The sequence below is a fragment of the Carcharhinus amblyrhynchos genome, chromosome 3 (assembly GCF_965287045.1).
Source record: "Carcharhinus amblyrhynchos chromosome 3, sCarAmb.v2.hapA, whole genome shotgun sequence".
Lineage (NCBI taxonomy): Eukaryota > Metazoa > Chordata > Chondrichthyes > Carcharhiniformes > Carcharhinidae > Carcharhinus > Carcharhinus amblyrhynchos.
This window is the reverse complement of record NC_137326.1, coordinates 92,204,375-92,221,927: the sequence shown is the minus strand read 5'-3', so window position 1 is coordinate 92,221,927 and position 17,553 is coordinate 92,204,375. Positions and strand designations below refer to the sequence as shown.

The 17,553-nt window shown below is 41.5% G+C and overlaps 1 protein-coding gene across 6 annotated transcripts in view; it reads right to left on the bottom strand.

The window, feature by feature from the left end:
• Positions 1–17,553, bottom strand: part of dock10 (dedicator of cytokinesis 10) — a 326,378-nt gene that overhangs the window by 248,564 nt on the left and 60,261 nt on the right. For 5 of the 6 annotated variants that reach the window (XM_080185517.1, XM_080185519.1, XM_080185518.1 and 2 more), the window contains exon 1: positions 15,364–15,572. The exons of the other annotated variant lie outside the window; for it this stretch is intronic. In XM_080185517.1, the coding sequence (XP_080041643.1) occupies positions 15,364–15,525 (162 nt within the window). In that variant the 5' untranslated portion in view covers positions 15,526–15,572. Of the gene's footprint in view, positions 1–15,363; positions 15,573–17,553 lie in introns of those variants that run through there. 6 annotated transcript variants of the gene reach the window in all.

Genomic DNA, 17,553 nt, shown 5'->3' with positions numbered 1-17,553 from the left:
TAAACACTTCGACATAAAAAAAAGTTGAGGTGGGTCACACGTTATGCTGGCAGACAGACCCTTGAGCAACTTTGGCTCCTACCAGATCAAGATGTGCCAATTTTAACAAGAACCATCCTATGGACACATAACACCCCCATCTTGCAAGGAACCACCTCCCCCCCCCTCCCCCTCCCCCCCCCCCCCCCACAGACACTCTCTACCCCCAGCCCAAACCTCCCCAAAGGAAGATCTCACTGGCATTGCCAGAGTGCAGTGGGGGGTGGGGGGGGGCAGTGCCAGGGCACTGCCAGGATACAGCCAGATATGACAATCTCCCCCTGGGGGCTGTACTTAGCTGTGCATCCTTGGTGCGTTCTGTTCACCAGTTCCCCATTTTACGAAATCTGTTGTAAACCCTGCTGATGTGACAACAGAATGGGGGTGGGGGAATTCCCTTTGTGGGGACATGATACAGCAGGGAGGTCCGCTAAGCAGATGTCAGTGTATATCAATGCAGTTTCCACATTTCATTGTGGGAAACCTATTACATTATTGACAGGGGACGGGGAAAACCTCAATGGGAAATCCTGCCAGCGTGAAAGCCATTTTGGAACTCCTGCTGGATTCGCCACCCCCTCTGCCATCTCTGCCTGCTGAAAACAGAGGGAGGTAAATCTCCTCCTTTGATGAGCCCATAAGTCAGTAGTCAAAGAGGAGTGCACGAGTCATTTAAAGAGGGTTCTTGTTGTATTTAACATTGAGGGAATGATATTTATTTTCCTGATTAGATCAATCACACAGAAAAAAGATGAAAACAGGTCTCTAAGAGCACCTCAGCAGGATGTGGAAGATTAGTTTCCAACATCGCTCGAGGATTTTAAACACACATCCTAGGCTGCCACTTCAAAAGCAAGTTCTCTTTTTGATGCAATGTTTGTCATGGTTCTGTCTGCCTGGAGTCTAGCTTGGATTCCTTTCTACTTTTTGAAATAAGGTGTTCTCTGGTGTCATGACAGACATCTGTCCTTCTCACATGGTGCCAATGAAACCAGGTTAACTGGATGTTTATCTGCTTTGCTGTTTCTGGGATTTTATTTTACATAAATTTGCTGCCACGTTTGCCAAGGTTACACAAATGATTCACCATATCAGGATCTATTTCAGTGGGGGCTGTGATGTATTTTGAGACATCCTTGGGCCAGAATCATGGTATCAGATTTAAGTTTTCTTTCTTTCAAGACAGAACTTCATTTTTAAAAAAAGGTAACAGGGCTAAAAGTAGCAATGTTACCGAATCTGGTTACCAATTCTCCCAGAATGCTAAAACCGCTTTCAATTCAGTCCTCTGTCTGTCTGCAATGGGAGCCTGGCCGAAGCCAAAAGGTCACTGGGTCTGGAGCCAGTGAGTGGACATGAATGAATTGAAATCCTGCCAAACATCATTCCTGCCTGGGTGGAGGGAATTAGAAATTGTACTCAAGGAAACAACAGACAAACAAAATGAAAAGAGAAATTTTCACATAGAAAATTTGGAGTAATTTAGAATAGTCAATCACAAATGGCTATTATCAAACTAATACACTGATCAAACCAGAATGGGTAATTATTTAAGAAAAAAAATGAAGGATATGAGGAAAAGGCAGGAAAATTAGTTCAGTCATAGAGCAAGCACTGGCATGATAAGGTCACATAACATCCTTCAGTGCTCAAAGTACAAAATTTTATCTAAGACCACAGGACATAGAAGCAGAATTAGGCCACTCAGCCCATCAAGTCTGCACCACCATTCAATCCTGGCTGATACTTTTCTTATCCCCATTCTCCTGCCTTTTCCTCAAAACCCACTGATCCCTTTATTAATCAAGAACCTAGCTATCTCTGCCTTAAAGACACTCAATGACATAACCTCCATAGCCTTCTGCAGCAAAGAGTTCCACAGATTCACTACTCTCTGGCTGAAGAAATTCCTCCTCATCTCTGTTTAGTGTTTCTTTCTCTCTCTTATAACCAAAGTCTTCCCATCAGCCTCAGCTGCTACACTCTCTGCCTAATTCTTTAGCCTGTCACTTTTTTGTACAAATACAAAACACAGCATTCTCACCAAATCTTATAATGTATCACTAAACCAATCACGCTCTTTGTCCACGTATAATGCAAACCCCATGTCGACTGGTGCCAATCACACCATAGGTGTGGATTTGGAGTCAGCATTAACTGGACTATGATGGCCATAACATGGTTAGGATCAGAAAGTCTGAGAACAGTCTCACATTCGTGCAATCTGAAAACATGAAGTATAAATTCAACTTTTCCTTTAAAACACATCTGTCTCCTACCAATTGAGAGGTGGGAAAAGGGGGATCCATCTCTATTATCCCTCCTCTGTCTGTAACAGCACGGAATGTCTGCAGGTGAAGTATTGGACATTTCTATGATGCTCACGTGAATGCAGAATGCAAATAGTTACACATCAAAGGACACAATTTATTTAAGCACCGAGTATTATACTCATCCATCCTGATGCATTTGAATCATTCAATTAAGCCTGAAGAGTTATATTAGTACTGCCAACAAAGTGGAGTTGATAAAAAATATTGTACACATTAGAGGATATTTCACTGTAATTCAAGGTTATGCGCCTAAGGTTTCTTATTTATTTTTTGTCTTTCTCGTTCTTATCTTTACCCATATTCCATTATACACAAAGCCCCAACTTGGTCAACTCCTCTGATTAGATATCCCACCCCAACTCCACATCTCTCATTTCTCTTTACCATCAGAAGCAAAGTCTTCAACTATCTCAGTCTTGTTCTACATAACTCCATCCTTGGCACTGCAGTTTCTCTGTCGTCCATTAAAAACTTCCTGAAAACCTCTCTTTTGGGCCACACTTTTCCTGATTTGCCAAATATTTCTCTGCTGTTTCATTCTCAATGTTGCTCTATGAAGTGTTTTATACTGATAGTGTTATGCTTTTTGAAATACATTCCTCAAACAGATGATTGGTGAAGTTATCCTCGACAGAATTCCCATTGATCCTGATGCTGTGTCAAAGATGCTGACTAACTTATTTATGTATCCAAATCATTTATCCTTTCTCTCTATTTCTGTCTCCTCCCCAATTACTTTTCTCACCACAAGTATGATCCTTGCCAATGATTCTTTGTTGGTCTGGCATCAATGCACAACCTGAAACTGTCTTTCTCCACACATAAAGAATGATTAGGAATAGAAATCCTTGCCAATTTCCTATCTACTCAAATCCAGAAGATGAAGAGACTTGGTTTATTGTCTGTTTAAATGAAAATTAATTAATAGAGTGCTACATAAGAATTTTCACCCTGAATCTGTTTGGATACATCCGTGTCAATTAACTTGACAAACAAATATTCCAACAACTTTTAGCTGAGAAGTTATTAAATTTTAAAAATTGTTGCAACATCCTTAAGAATGATGTGTTATAATGTATTGCCATTCCACAAATTAAGTTAAATCCATTCACATATCTTAGCTAATAACTGAGCAGTTGATTAATTTCTAATCTAAAGACAAATACATTTATTCCATAGGTTGTTAGTTATATTCATATCGGCTTGAATTCTCCAGCCATTCACACCCCACTGCCGCTGCCAGTGAGAACAGAAAATTTCGTGCTCAGCCAAGTCTCCATTCAGTGGAGCAGGACCAGAGAATCCCAGCTGCGGGGGAGGTCAGAGAATCCAGCACATCATCTCAGTCTACTCTCCTAGAAGATCAGAATTACAAAACCAGAAATGTGTTCATGAGCCTTACATACTGGCTTCAATGACAATTTGATGAACAGATTTTTAGAAAACAGGCTTGTTAACATGGGAAATCAATAATTTTAAAGTGAATCACTTGGCAGAGCTCAACCTCTAGACAGCACTTAAAAATGCTGCACTCAAAAGAGACAATTCCCAGGCATGAATTGGACAGGAGCACACAAACATACTTGGTCTGTCCGAGTAAATGCTAAGTATTCCACACCACTTACCAGAAAAAAGACAAGGGGGAAGTTCAGACCATCGTGCCAATGAATTCCAATTATAGCCATACCTCAATTAACATACACAATTAAATTAACATCTTTATAGAAAAACTGTCAATTTAATCATTTCTCTATCAAAACTATTATTAAAGAACAATTTAATACTATAAATTATTAAAACATCCCTGAAGTCGCTAATTAGCAAAGAAAACCAACATTTATAACCTAAAATATGTAATGTTAGCAACTGCCAGGCAGTTAATAGCAATCACTCATTGAGACTATGATTGTACAAATACATTGGCAACAGGAAAATATTCAATGTTGTCGCTATGAATTGTAGCTCAGCGTAATGGGGGTAACTTTACAAACATGAAACAGCATCAAATAAACCTCTCAAAATAAAAAGATGATTGACATCAACCATCTGGACATGTGCATGATCAATGTTCACAAAGTGCCAGAGAATGATCACCACACACGGAGTTATAGCTCAACATGATTCATTCCTCTCAGGAAGAGACAGAATGAAAAATCAAAGAAAAATATTGCAGAATAAATTTCAGAAGAGGCAGTTGGAGTTCTTCCATGTATATTAAGCACCATAGGTGCTTTTACATCACAGAATAGGCAGAGGCCTGAATTTTCAAGATGGCAGACACTAAAATCATTGGGGAGGACATCCTCTCAGACTCCAGCAGTTGAACAAACATTGAATGGACGAAGGTAAGTCTTCTGCCCATCACCAGAAGAAAGCCCTGTCTCTGATTGACTGGCAGCCCTCTCTAGTCATTCCAGGAACAGTGCTGCAGTAGCTGGAAGAGGCATTGCAGGTACCTGTCTGGAACAAAATGCTAAGAATCAGAGGAAACTTAAGTGGCAGGGGTCAAGGTCGCGGGGGGGTGGGAGGGGTGCATTTCCAATTCCGCGGAGGGATTCAGGGTCTCAGAGGATAGGTCAGCGGGGGGCAGAGATGTCTGAAGGTCACCACACATCTGGCCTACTCAAAATAACAACTCTTATGCACCACAGCAAATGAAACAAAGGATGTTTAGCCAGGGGAAAAAATAGTTGCAAATTGTTCCAGCAAAGACTCAATACAGGCATGATGGGTTGAATGGTCTTCTTCTATGCTAATAAACATGTATGTTTCCATGAAAACACAATCAAAGCCTAATTGGATATTATTCTAGATGAGAAATGCCTCAAATAATTTCCATTTGCAGATTTATTATTGATCTACATACTGAGGAACACCGAATGATGTTTCCAGCTGTCTGACAGAATCAATAAAATATTCTCCTGTTGAGTTGTTACATATACTAAAATCATATCTTCAAGATAGTTAATGTCTTGGTAGTGCATCTTTTATTTTGCTCGAAATATGTGTATTTTCATAAACAGCTATTTCTGTTCTTTTGCAGAATGTTACAATCCAATTAGGACCAGTAACATTTGTTTAAAATAGATAAATTTTGAAATCCCAGATATTTACAAAGAATAAAGCTACAGGATTTCATGGTCTTAAGCAGAAAAAATAAACTTTACCATACAAAGTCAAAAAAGTAAAAAAATTACAATATCTAACTTATATTCTAACGTTCAAAATTAACATGAAGTAAATATATATTAACAAATAAGCTGTGGCCAAACACACTGCACTGCACATTAAATAGCAGATGTGACCAAGGCAGATCATACTGATTTCTCAGTGTGAGTAATGTACCCAGATGTCTGTGAGTACTGTGACGCACCGTACCTCATTAAAATTTTGTGTCCCTCAAAGAAAGCTCAATTCTTCACATTCAAAGATTTAATCTCTGAACTCCCCCAAAAGCCACTCGGACTTGGACTGGTTCAACCACTGCTCACCTCACAATGATTTAATCTCTCCTCCTGTGACGGTGGGCAAGGTTTTCTGGCCTTCCAGCCATGTGTTTTTGTGGCAGAAGGCAGCGCATCATTCGCCAGCAGTGGGATCTTCTGGTCCCACCGCTATAAATGGGATCTCCCACTCAATCCACCCCATGCTACAGGGAAACCGTCGACAGGATGGGAAGATCCCACTGGTGTGATCGGCTGGAAAGTTCAGGTTTGCGTTCAACAGAATTTACAAAGCTGCACTCCTGCCTTGAAATACCAGCTCACTTCCAACTCTTTTGCTGACCTGACCATTAGTTTCCCTAAGTGTTTCTCCCTCAGTGTACCTGAACAGGTGCCAGAATGTGGTAACTAGGGGATTTTCACAGTAACTTCATTGCAATGTTAAGGTAAGCCTACCTGAGACACCAACAAATAAACTGAAACCAGAGAAACCTTTTAAACTCCATCCATCTCCATGGACATAAGATTCACTGAAGACTTTTTAACTGATTTAGTACTAACTTCCCAAACAAAACATTTCTCTAAACTACATTTTTTTTCAAGTCGTCTCCAGCTAAGTAAGCCTACGTGCTCTTTTATGGCTCCCTCTCTTATATTCTAACTCTATTAAATAAACATGGGTAACCTTCTGAACTCCAAGTGTTCTGACAATCTCCAAAGTCCAGCATTTTAGTTACCTTATCCTTACAACAACAATCTTCCCAAAACTAAACATTAGGTGGGATTTTCTGCCACTCCCCATGGTTTGTTTTGTGGCCATGCAGGATGCCTGCTACTGGCCAGTGACACTACTTTCCAGTACCCGTGCTGTCAATGAAAGTTCCCACTGTTTGCAACCTCCACTGCCAGGCTGCCTATGACGGGGGTTCACCATCGGTGGGACAGGAAGATCCAACCAGTCGAAATGACCTGAAAATCTCAGCCTTAACCTCTAAAATAATAATATGAACCATGAACTAGATATTCATCACAAAGGTAAGAAAAAAGACAAGTTTAACTTTCTGCAGTGCCACAGGCTCCCTTTACACATTCACTTTGTCTAGTAGATAGGTCACACCTCTGTAAAAGGGTGTGCATCATGAATTATCAAAACTCACAAAACAGTTTACTTCACAAACATATACATTCTTTGAAGAGAAATATGTGTTATTTAGCAAAAGGTTTAAAACTTACAGAGAATTATAATAAACAAAGAACCATGGGTAAGGATAGAAAAAGAACTGAACTTTCCATATGGGGCAGTTGGTACTTTTGTAGAGGTAAACCGAGCATTTTAAACTTCTGCTGCTTCTGCATTGTTTTACAAATTATTTGAGAGCAAGTAAATTACAGCAAGCTTTTTCAATTTTATGTTGAAAAATGTATTGTATCACAGCAGGTGGTATAAATGCCTCTGGGACTCATGGCCAATGCAGGAGAACTGCATGTGCCAATTCGTGGCCTGTCCAAATACATTTGCTAATTTAATAATAACTAATGGGAAATTCTAATTTGCTATCAAATTATGTCGAGTTTTGTAGCATGGTTCATGCATGATTCATTGTATGATTGAGATTTATTTCAGTAGCACCCTGAAGAATTAAACCCCACCGATTTTCTACGCAATGGCCTATCATCGACGGGTGGCAGGATCTTCTGGTTGCACTTTTGTCAATGGTATTTCCCACTAAATGCACCCCTCACCATTGTGAAACTTACGGTGGGGATGTGCTGTTGGCAGGACCAGAAGATCCTGTTGGCATGAACAGCCAGACAGTTCCAGCCCAGGAAACCTTTATCCCAACAGTCTAGGATAGACTTGAACCAAGTCTCGGAGATCAAATGCATAATTTACTTTTAATTAAAATAAATGCAAGCAGCCTTCAGACTTAAGGCACAATTGGTTCCTAAGAACCATGTTGTAAGTCAAAATATCATAACTCTGAACAAATTTTGACATTGGAACAATGTTATACATGGGGGATCGGTTTCTGAACCAAAGCTGGGAATCACTCATGGGATGCCTGGCCATGGTAGAGGCTCACAACTCTTGCCCTGTCAAGTCACTGAAGCGACTGCTGATGGCTGCCCACCTTAGCACAAATTGCTCAGTTAGTGTGGGGATCTGGTGGAGCTATTCAATCGCTGTCAGTTGGCTGTTTAGCTTTGAATCTCTGCAGGTCTGAGCGCATAGTAAATACAACATAACTGTATAAATACATTAAAATCACAATAGCTGTGCCAAAAAAAATTAACAGAATAAAACATTCATTTGCAACCTCACAAAGACGGTTCGACCTGTCCAGTCATACAGATGGGAAGCCCAGAACACCAATGTGCACAAATGAACATCCCTAGCATGGTTTTGTAAAGTCAAAACCAAGGTTGTAAATTTAAAACGGTGAGTTAATTTAAAGAAGTTGTGTCAATGAACCTACAGTCACGCTATCATTCGAACATCATAAAGTCGAGCACTGCCTGTAAGCTTGGGGCTGCCTTCTGTGCAGCAACCATTCCAATTCCAACCATAATCCTGTTTTATCCCTCTTCCTGTCATATGGAACAGAAGCCTGACCTTGTTAACTTGGCCAGGCCCATAACAGTAGTGCTGATGGTGTATCTAAACTGGGAGGCTCGAGTTCCACACTAGTTAATTAAAACAATAATTCACTCTTGGGATCAGCCAACTGACAGCGATTGAATAGCTCCAGTAGGTCCCCCACACTAAGCGACGAATTTATGCTAAGATAGGCAGGCATCGGGCAAGGATGGTGAGCCTTTACCTTGCCCAGGCATCTCATGAGTGATTTCCAGCCTTGGTTCAGAAACCAACCCCCTTTTAACTTCATTACAATGTGAATGTAAGCCTACTTGTGACTGATAAATAAATTTTACTTTTTAACTTTGTATGTTAATTGATTTGAAGACTTTTTTTTGCATTAAGTCCAGGCAGTGCAATATATAAAATAGCCTTTCCTGTTCTGCGATGAATTTCACTTGGAATCACACTTGAACTTTTGGCTAGGGCCTACTCCGTGGGTGGTCCTCCTGCTGTTAGCTGCACTCAAGCATAGAAATGATCATAGCATACACTCAGGAAAATGTAGGTCAATGAACCTACAGTCACGCTATGATATTCAGATCCAACAAACCGAATACAGAATGCCTTGATAAAATGGATCACGTAGAAAAATGAAATTAGATGCAATGTCTGCCTATATTTTATTGGATAACACATTGAGAAATAAATGCATGGCTATTAATCACATTCAAACATCGCAAGGATATGAAGGAAGCTATTAAAATAAAAGTACTTTCTTATCCATAGTCTCATGCAAGGGATTAACATATTTCAATATTTTGCTTTAGTCCTTTTGGAAACCTTTTCTTTGCTAGAAACTAACCTGGCGCTTAACGTGTCAGCACAAGTAAGCTACAAGCAGTATAAACAGGCACAATATTAAACATTATGGTAATTCTGATTTCTAGTTTCAGTCCATAATCCAGACTCACTATAAATCCATTCCTCCTAATTTGTTAGAGATCTGAGCATTTACTATGTATAGGAACAGTGACTTACATCTACTGTGATCTTTACTCAGTCAGATTGCTGATGTACAGGGCAATTCTCCCAGTCTGCTGTGCTATTTTCATAGTGCAGTGGGCTCGGAGGCTCGAGCGGAGGCCATTTTGTGGGCTCCTTGTTAGGCGCTATGGCTTCCATGAATCTGCAGCAGCCAGATTTCTGGCACCGTTAGCTCCGTGGAGCTGCATAAATTATTTAAATCAGCATAACCATAAAAATTAAATGTAATTAGTGGGCCTGGGACTGAAATCTCCCCTCACTACCAGGAGTGTTTCACTCCAGTGGGGGTTAGTATACTTGCCCTCTTGCAAGGAGCCAACGGCCCAACGCCGCTGAAGTAAACTGGAGCCATTGAGGCCCCAGAGATAGGGGTAAAGTGGGGCAAGCCCCCTTGACATTTCCAGCCTCACAGTTCCAGCCTGGCCCCTTGGCACTGCCTAAGTAATAAAATGCCAATGTTCAGAGTATCTTGGCAATGCCCACTGGGCATCAAGCAGTGCCAGGGGCAGGGCCTGATGGGGGTGGGCCCTGATGGGAACAGGACCTCTGGGGGAATGACTGGTGGGGTGAGGGTTTCTGCTGCCATTTTGCATGGGCTGGGTGACAGGGGGCGGGAGACTTGGGGCTGACCATTGGGGTAGGGGGAGTCAGCTTGCTGGGGGAGTCAGGGCTGCACGGGAGGGATTGGGGCAGCGGTGGGGTGGGGGGGATATTGAGGTTGGCTAAGAGAGGCAGCGAACGGGCCGTGGGCAGGTTGTGTGTGTTAGCGATCGGAAGGCTGGCAGCGCAGAGCCAATGCACATGCACTAATCTCACTGCTAACAGATCTGCACCTGCGCAGTGGCCCGTTCAGCGCTATGCTGCTGGCCTCTCCAGTGGGAATAGGCCCCACCCCCTGTTTCTTAGCATGATTCACACTAGTGCACTCTGCAGTGCACAGCGTGTGGGAGATCCATTTTGAAATTCCTGCTGTAAAAACCAGCAGCATTTACTTCAGTTTTTATGTGAATTCGACATAGTATGTGTAATAGCCGCATATACACAGGGTTCTCATCTGGTAGAGTGGAAGCTGCAGCCAAAATGCATCTGAAAGTATACCCCTGGTCTTACATTTCACAATGTTGGACTGAGTACTACAATAGAATGATAGCCTAAGAAATTAATGATGTAAGAAATTAACTCCATTAACAGTGCTAAATCCCTATCTAATACTGTATTTAGCTTTCACAATCCGGCTTCCTTTGTACAATACATTCCCAGCATGCAAGTAGTTCTGTCCATTATTATTTCTGCCAAAGGTGTGTTATGTTTGTTGCTGACTACTTCACCAATATTTATATAAGTGATTATCAACACAATATTAACCGTATACATCCACTGCATTGCGAAAACATCCCTGTAGTCTTAAATCTTTCTTAAGTCACATTATTTTATTGGTTGCTGTTGCCTCACAGCCAAATTTCATTCCCTCATTCATTCACAAAGTTTCTGTTCTGCCTTAAGAATTGTAATGGGAACAATAGGGTAAAAATTTCACCAGTGTTCATGCATCACAAGATGGAAATTCCCTTTGCATATTTGCTTCCAACTTGGCCCCATCCTAAATCCCAAGGACTGCATTTTGTCCATTTTGGGAAAAGATACTGTTATGGATAAGACAGTACTTATTTCATCTCACCACCTGTCCATAAGCAGATAGTGGTTTGAATTATATTTAAAGTACGTGGTAGTGAGTTTTCCAAACCCCTCAATTTGCGTGATCCAGTTTACTAATAAACCACAACAAACTTGCGTTATGATCAATTCAGAAAGTTACTTTAGCTGGGGGAGGAGTGTTTGCAACTTCCCACTTCAATAAACACAAACATAAGTACAGTAAAGGGATGAGGAATAGAAAGAAGAGTTTTACAACTATGGACTGTAGAAGCACAAAAACCAAAAAAATGAATATTCGTTCACATGATTTCTAGAGTCCGGAGTCGTAGTCCAATGGAGATTTCTTTGATTCACCAACTGTATATTAAATAGCAGACTGTAAGGCTACAGGTATAATGCTGCAACTGTCCAAAAAGGCCAGAGGCTTGGGTCATGTGGCATATTGCATTATGGTTAATTGTAGCTTAACAATCGATTTCCTGTTTCAGGCTAGAATTCTACTGTTCCTCTTTAGGAGAGAGACAAAGTGGTTGTTGCCACCTTTTCAAATATATTGGGTCCAAACTTTCTTGAAGTGATGATCAGCATTGGATTGCCACCCCATGCCCAACTTCTTGCTTGATTTGTTTAACTGCCTGTCTTGCCTGACCTTCAACCCAAGGCAGGAGAGACCCAGGCAGTGCATTGTGTCCATGGGGCCCAGCACTGAAGTATCACTGAGTTAAAGGGAAGGTGGCCACACCTTTTTTAAAGGCACTAGATGCTGTAAAACAGGTAAGTTTAAAGGCCTATTGAAATTTGAAGGCCTTGCCAGGCCAGGGAAAAGGTATGTGTCTAAGGTAAGTTGATAGAAATTAAGTTGTGGGGTGGGGGGGGGGCAACCAGAGGTCAAAGGGGAATTGGAGGTTAGGGAGGAATTGGAGATTGGGGGATTGGGCCTCAGTGAGAAGGACAGTTTGAACCTTGGGACAGAACATAAGAACATAAGAAATAGGAGCAGGGGTAGGCCATCTAGCCCTTCGAGCCTGCCCCGCCATTCAATAAGATCATGGCTGATCTGAAGTGGATCAGTTCCACTTTCCCGCTTTCTCCCCATAACCCTTAATTCCTTTGTCTATCAGAAACTTATCTACCTGTGACTTAAATATATTCAGCGAGGTAGCCTCCACCACTTCAATGGGCAGAGAATTCCAGAGATTCACCACCCTTTGAGTGAAGAAGTTCCTCCTCAACTCCGTTGAAGTCGACAGACTTCAGGGGCATTTGGCCTCAGGTCAAATTGGGCCAGGGGCACCTTGGGTTGAATTTGGTCAAGAGTGGCAGGGAGTAATGGGGTTTGGGGGGGGGGGGGGGTGGTCCAGATGTCAGGCCATGGGTGAGGGTTGGGTCCAGCCTGGGTGGAAAGAGCGTTCGGCTTCAGGGGGTGCGCCTTGGAGGTAGTCAGGAGGGTCATGCTTTGGCAAGTGAAATGTGGGAGTAGGTCTCGGGCTGAAGTGTTCAACTGACCTGGACAGATCATTGAGAAAGGAGCCATCCAGGTTGGATTGAAGCAAATAACTGGCAGGTACAGCTGACTTAAACTAACAGTTAACAAACAAGCCTGTGCAGCATTTGGCCAAGTCTAAGTAAGCTTGACCTAAACTCACAAGAGTGTGATCAGATACTGAGGTTCAAACTTTCACTATGACAGAGAGGCTCTCTGCCATGGTGTAAGTAGTTAAAATGAGCAAAAGTCCTAGACACCATCCCACATGGGTATGGGTATAATCGTGTATGCTTTGTTTACAAAGGCAGATGGCCATTCAAATCATCAGCTGAAGTGTGATCTTGGCAGGCCAGGATGTGAAACCCAAAGTGTGTATTAGACTAGGTAAGGGCAAGCCTGAACTTTGTGGATTCACTTGGACAGTCAGGATACCCTAATGGAGGGGCAAGGTTCTCTTTGGATCTGGTCACAGGACACCTTTGGAGGAAGTCATTTGGGATTGGTACAAATCGGTGTAAATGTGCATAAACACATTATCGTCAAGCTCATCAGATCTGTCAATAAACCTGTCAAAATTAACTGTCAAAGCTGTCAGAAGCCACTTGCCAAAGGGATTTTTTAAAGAGAGCTGTCAAGTCATTTAAAACTCTTGCCCTTCAAATCTTTGAAAACAAATGTCTGGAATGCTAACAAAAAATTATTGCTTGCTATTTCACACTTTCTATTTTGATTTTGAGTTGATTTGATGCATTATTGTCACATGTATTTACATACAGTGAAAAATATTGTTTATTGCGCGCTTTACAGAGAAAAGAACCATTCATAGAGAAGGAAATGACAGAGTGCAGAATGTAGTGTTACAGTCATAGCTAAGGTGTAAAGAAAGATCAACTTAATGCAAGGTAAGTCCATTGAAAAGTCTGATGGCAGCAGGGAAGAAGCTGTTATGAGTCAGTTGGTACGTGGCCTCAGACTTTTGTATCCTTTTCTCAAAGGAAGAGGAAGAAAGAAGGAAGAAGATTCTATTGATGTGAGCCTGAAGATTTCCATTACTGGATTAATGCTGCATGATGATTCCACAAACATCTACTATCAGAGTGGGGTGCCTGCCATTTCACAGTTTGATTGACAGCAACAAGTAGTTAGAAACTTTTGATGTGGGACTATGAATCCTTGTTTTAAGGGACTGTGCACTTGAATGAAATGTTTGTTGTTTGTAAGGCTTTATTAAGTTGAAGTAATGTAAATATGCCAGATGGGTTTTTATGAATGAGAGCGTTATTATCCAATATAATGAAGTCTGTAATAGAAACTTAGACTGAGATTTTTCTCGCCCTTCCCACCAGCAAGGTCTACCAGTCCTGCTGAAGACAACTCCCTACAGTGGGTACCCCGACAGTGCGCCGGTGAACAACGCAAATGGTTATTGACTTCAGGGGAACCAACCAATGGCCATTAGCAAGCCGCCTCCAGAAAACACACTGCTGGGGGGTGGGGGGGGGGGGGGGGGGGGCAGGGTGCTCGAAAATCCTGGCCTTAGAAAGCTATTTTATCTCATCTTTGCATGGATCCAGAGGCCTGCTCAGTGAATTGGTATGTTAGGTGTAAGGGCAAAGAGTGGTGGTGGGACATGGCTTGGCTTATGTTGGTATTAAGTTGGCATAGGGGTTACAATAAGCCATGGTGGGGTAGGTAGGGCACACATTGGCATGGAGGGTTTGAAATATATGAGAGGTGGGATGTTTCCTGTTTTAACCTTTATTTAAACTTTGGACACAGAGGCTGAGGCAGGCCCATCGCCAGCCCACCTCCACACCCTGCTGCTGGTCCCAAGAGCTGGGAATTCTCCCATCTCTATGCACCCAACCCAGGAGCAATAATCTGGATTTGAATGTTCTCAGCAGATAAGCCTGAAATGGGGAATATTGATACATTCCACACAGGTTAGTAGCTGCTATGAGACATAACTGATTAATGAATCCAATTACAACATGTCACTGTTGATTTTTTACTACCAGTGCACTCTATTAAGTAGATGTTTTGGCTCCAATAATTTCAAAATAGGCTACTGACACGTTCTGCACAGCCAATATCTCAAATCTGAAGACTGCAGAGTCGCTTCAAAGTACTTAAAGATTTTGATTACTCCCAGCTTCCATTAGTGTTGCATTGCTTTAATTAGATGATTTCTAAAAATATTTGCAGCATAGTCTGTAGAGATGGGAAACAGTGAGGAGAAATTCTCCATTATTATAGAAGGCTACAGTGAGCCTTTAAATGTCAGTTTTGTTACAATGCAATAAAATGCATCAGCAGGCAGTCACAATAAGGGCAGAATTTTAATACTGTACAAAGTACATTCTATTTACTTTAAAATCAAAACATTGCTTATCTTTTATCATTACTAAATCTAATTCTGCTAGAATTTATGACCACAGGCAGCGTGATTGCAACATCGGAAGTAAATAAAAAGAGGTAGAATTTAAGAGAAACATTCTTGAATAATTGTACAACACGCTTTCCCTTTGTGCCATTGTATTTACAGGAAAAAATGGAAAAAATGAATGACTTCAGCTTTCTGTTCGAATTAAGTAATATCACATGCAATTAGAATTCAGCTTTTCTGCTGCCCAAAATAAAACAAGATTTAACACTGGCTTTGTCCCTTCACATTGACAGAAAGATTCTGAGACTTTTACTGTTTACTGTTTTTCTGAAAGCCAAAGCAACAAGAGCATTGCAAGGATTTTAAAATTAATAATACGGAAAGCATTACACTACCATAATTAGAAGAGTTCTGGGTCTGCTCATGCTGTCAGATTCGTCCAGTGGCAAAAATTCAAGTGACAATTGTTCCTGGTGCCGGGTGCAGATGTGTGCACAGTTCCTCTGAACCACGGAACGAAAGGCTTCAAGCAGAACAATGCTGGCAGTGCAACCCATATCTGCATCCTGAAGCCTACAGAATCACTTTTTTCAATGCTTATGCTATATCTGAGAGACAGTGAAACCTTGTCCCTACATTGCAGCTGCAAGCACACAAGCTTTCCAATCTGGATCAGCTTTCAGGTCAGCTGACAGTAAGCAACTACGCTGCTTTGATGCACTATAAACTAATGCCAGGGCACAGCTGGAATATGCTGTACTAAAGTGCACTCTATTCCATAATAGCCAAGGCTCAGACAGTGTTTCGAACAGAAGAGTATCAGAATCTACAAAACATACCATCATTTGGAGATTTATTTTGCAAAAGGGCATCTACTGCTGAAAATTGGAATAATTAACAACCGATCTACAATCATCTTTCTCACAAGATGATAATGATGCTGATGGAGTAGGCATCAGATGCTGTTGCTAACATTAACATTGGACTGTGCTTTAAATACTACGAGTGTTTTGATTCTCTCATTTCAATTCTATATCAGAAAATTATGCTCCCTAAAAACACAGCTCTGGTGTTACTGATGCAGATTTCCTTTCAATGGCTCAGTTGTTTTGGGCCCACACATGCAGATGCTTTGCAGACTAATCAATTTTAAGTAAACGCAGGAGGCTTTCTTCCATGAAACACAGACCAATTAAATTTCACAGCAAACTGCCACTGTACTCTTCCTTTCACAAACAAGCAGAAATGGAATATTTTGATAGGCTAATGCCAAGAGCTGCAGGATAATGGGAAGATGTCACTGACAGTTAACAGCGAACGACTGTAAGGCAGTTTGGAACAAAGGCTACAGTATTAAAAAGATGCTTAAAAGTTGTGTATTGCTGAAGATGCGAAGCAGTGATCGTTGCCAGTTTCATGTGTATTTTCTGAGTTATCCTCAACTGTACAGAATTCATTGCTGCATGATGGTTACTTGAGGGAAAATGCATGTTGTCTGAATTCTTTCTTGTGTGTATGTTTAACAAGAATGGCTTGTGTTTATATAAACCTTTACACATCACAGAAGAATACAATGATAAAACTAACACTAAGCCAAAGAAGAATACATCAGGACAAGTGACTACAAGTGTGATCAAACACGTAGGTTCGAAGGAGCGTCTTGATGGAAGGTGTCCATTTTTAACACTGTGTCAGGTAATGAGTTGCATGGTATCAGCCAAAGGGTTGGAGGATGTGCGATAAAGATAGTTATAGGCAAATGATGTGTAAACTCAATTCTAGCCTTTTGGAAGGTCAGACCTGATGAGTGAATGATGGGGGATATTACCTAATTTTCTCTATTTTGGGTGACAATAGAGATGCCACCACATGCAGCTCTTAAAAGGAGCTGAGAGAAGTAGAGATGTGCAGAGGTTTAATGATGGAACTCCAGAGCTCAGGACCTAGACAGCTGCCAAGGATGGGCAGAAGTTAAGTTTATTTATTGGTCACAAGTAAGACTTACATTAACACTGCAATGAAATTACTGTGAAATTCCCCTAGTAGTCACACTTCGGCGCCTGTTCGGGTCAATGCACCTAACTAGCATGTCTTTCAGACTGTGGCGGGAAACTGGAGCACCCAAAGGAAACCCATGCAGACATGGGGAGAATGTGCAAACTCCACACAGACAGCAGCCCAAGCTGGGAATTGAACCCAGGCCCCTGGTGCTCTGAAACGCAGTGTTAATCACTGTGCCACCGTGCCACTAACATTAACGGAGGAATGGAGAGGTGGAGGAATGCGCAAAAGATCAGAGTAGATTGAACACAAAGTTGGAAGATCATAGCAGTGAAGGAGGTTATAGTGGTAGGGCAGGAGGAGGCCAAGTAGGGATTTGAATGCATGGAAGAGAATTTAAAATTCAAGGCATTGCTGAACAGGGAATCAATGTTGATCAGTTATCATTAGTTTGATGGGTTAATGGGATTTGGCATAAGTTAGGATACAGGCAGGGGACTTTTGGATGACCTTAGGTTTACAGAGAATGGCAGGTGGGAGAAAAGCATTGGAATCGTCCAGTTCAGAAGTAACAAAATCATGCA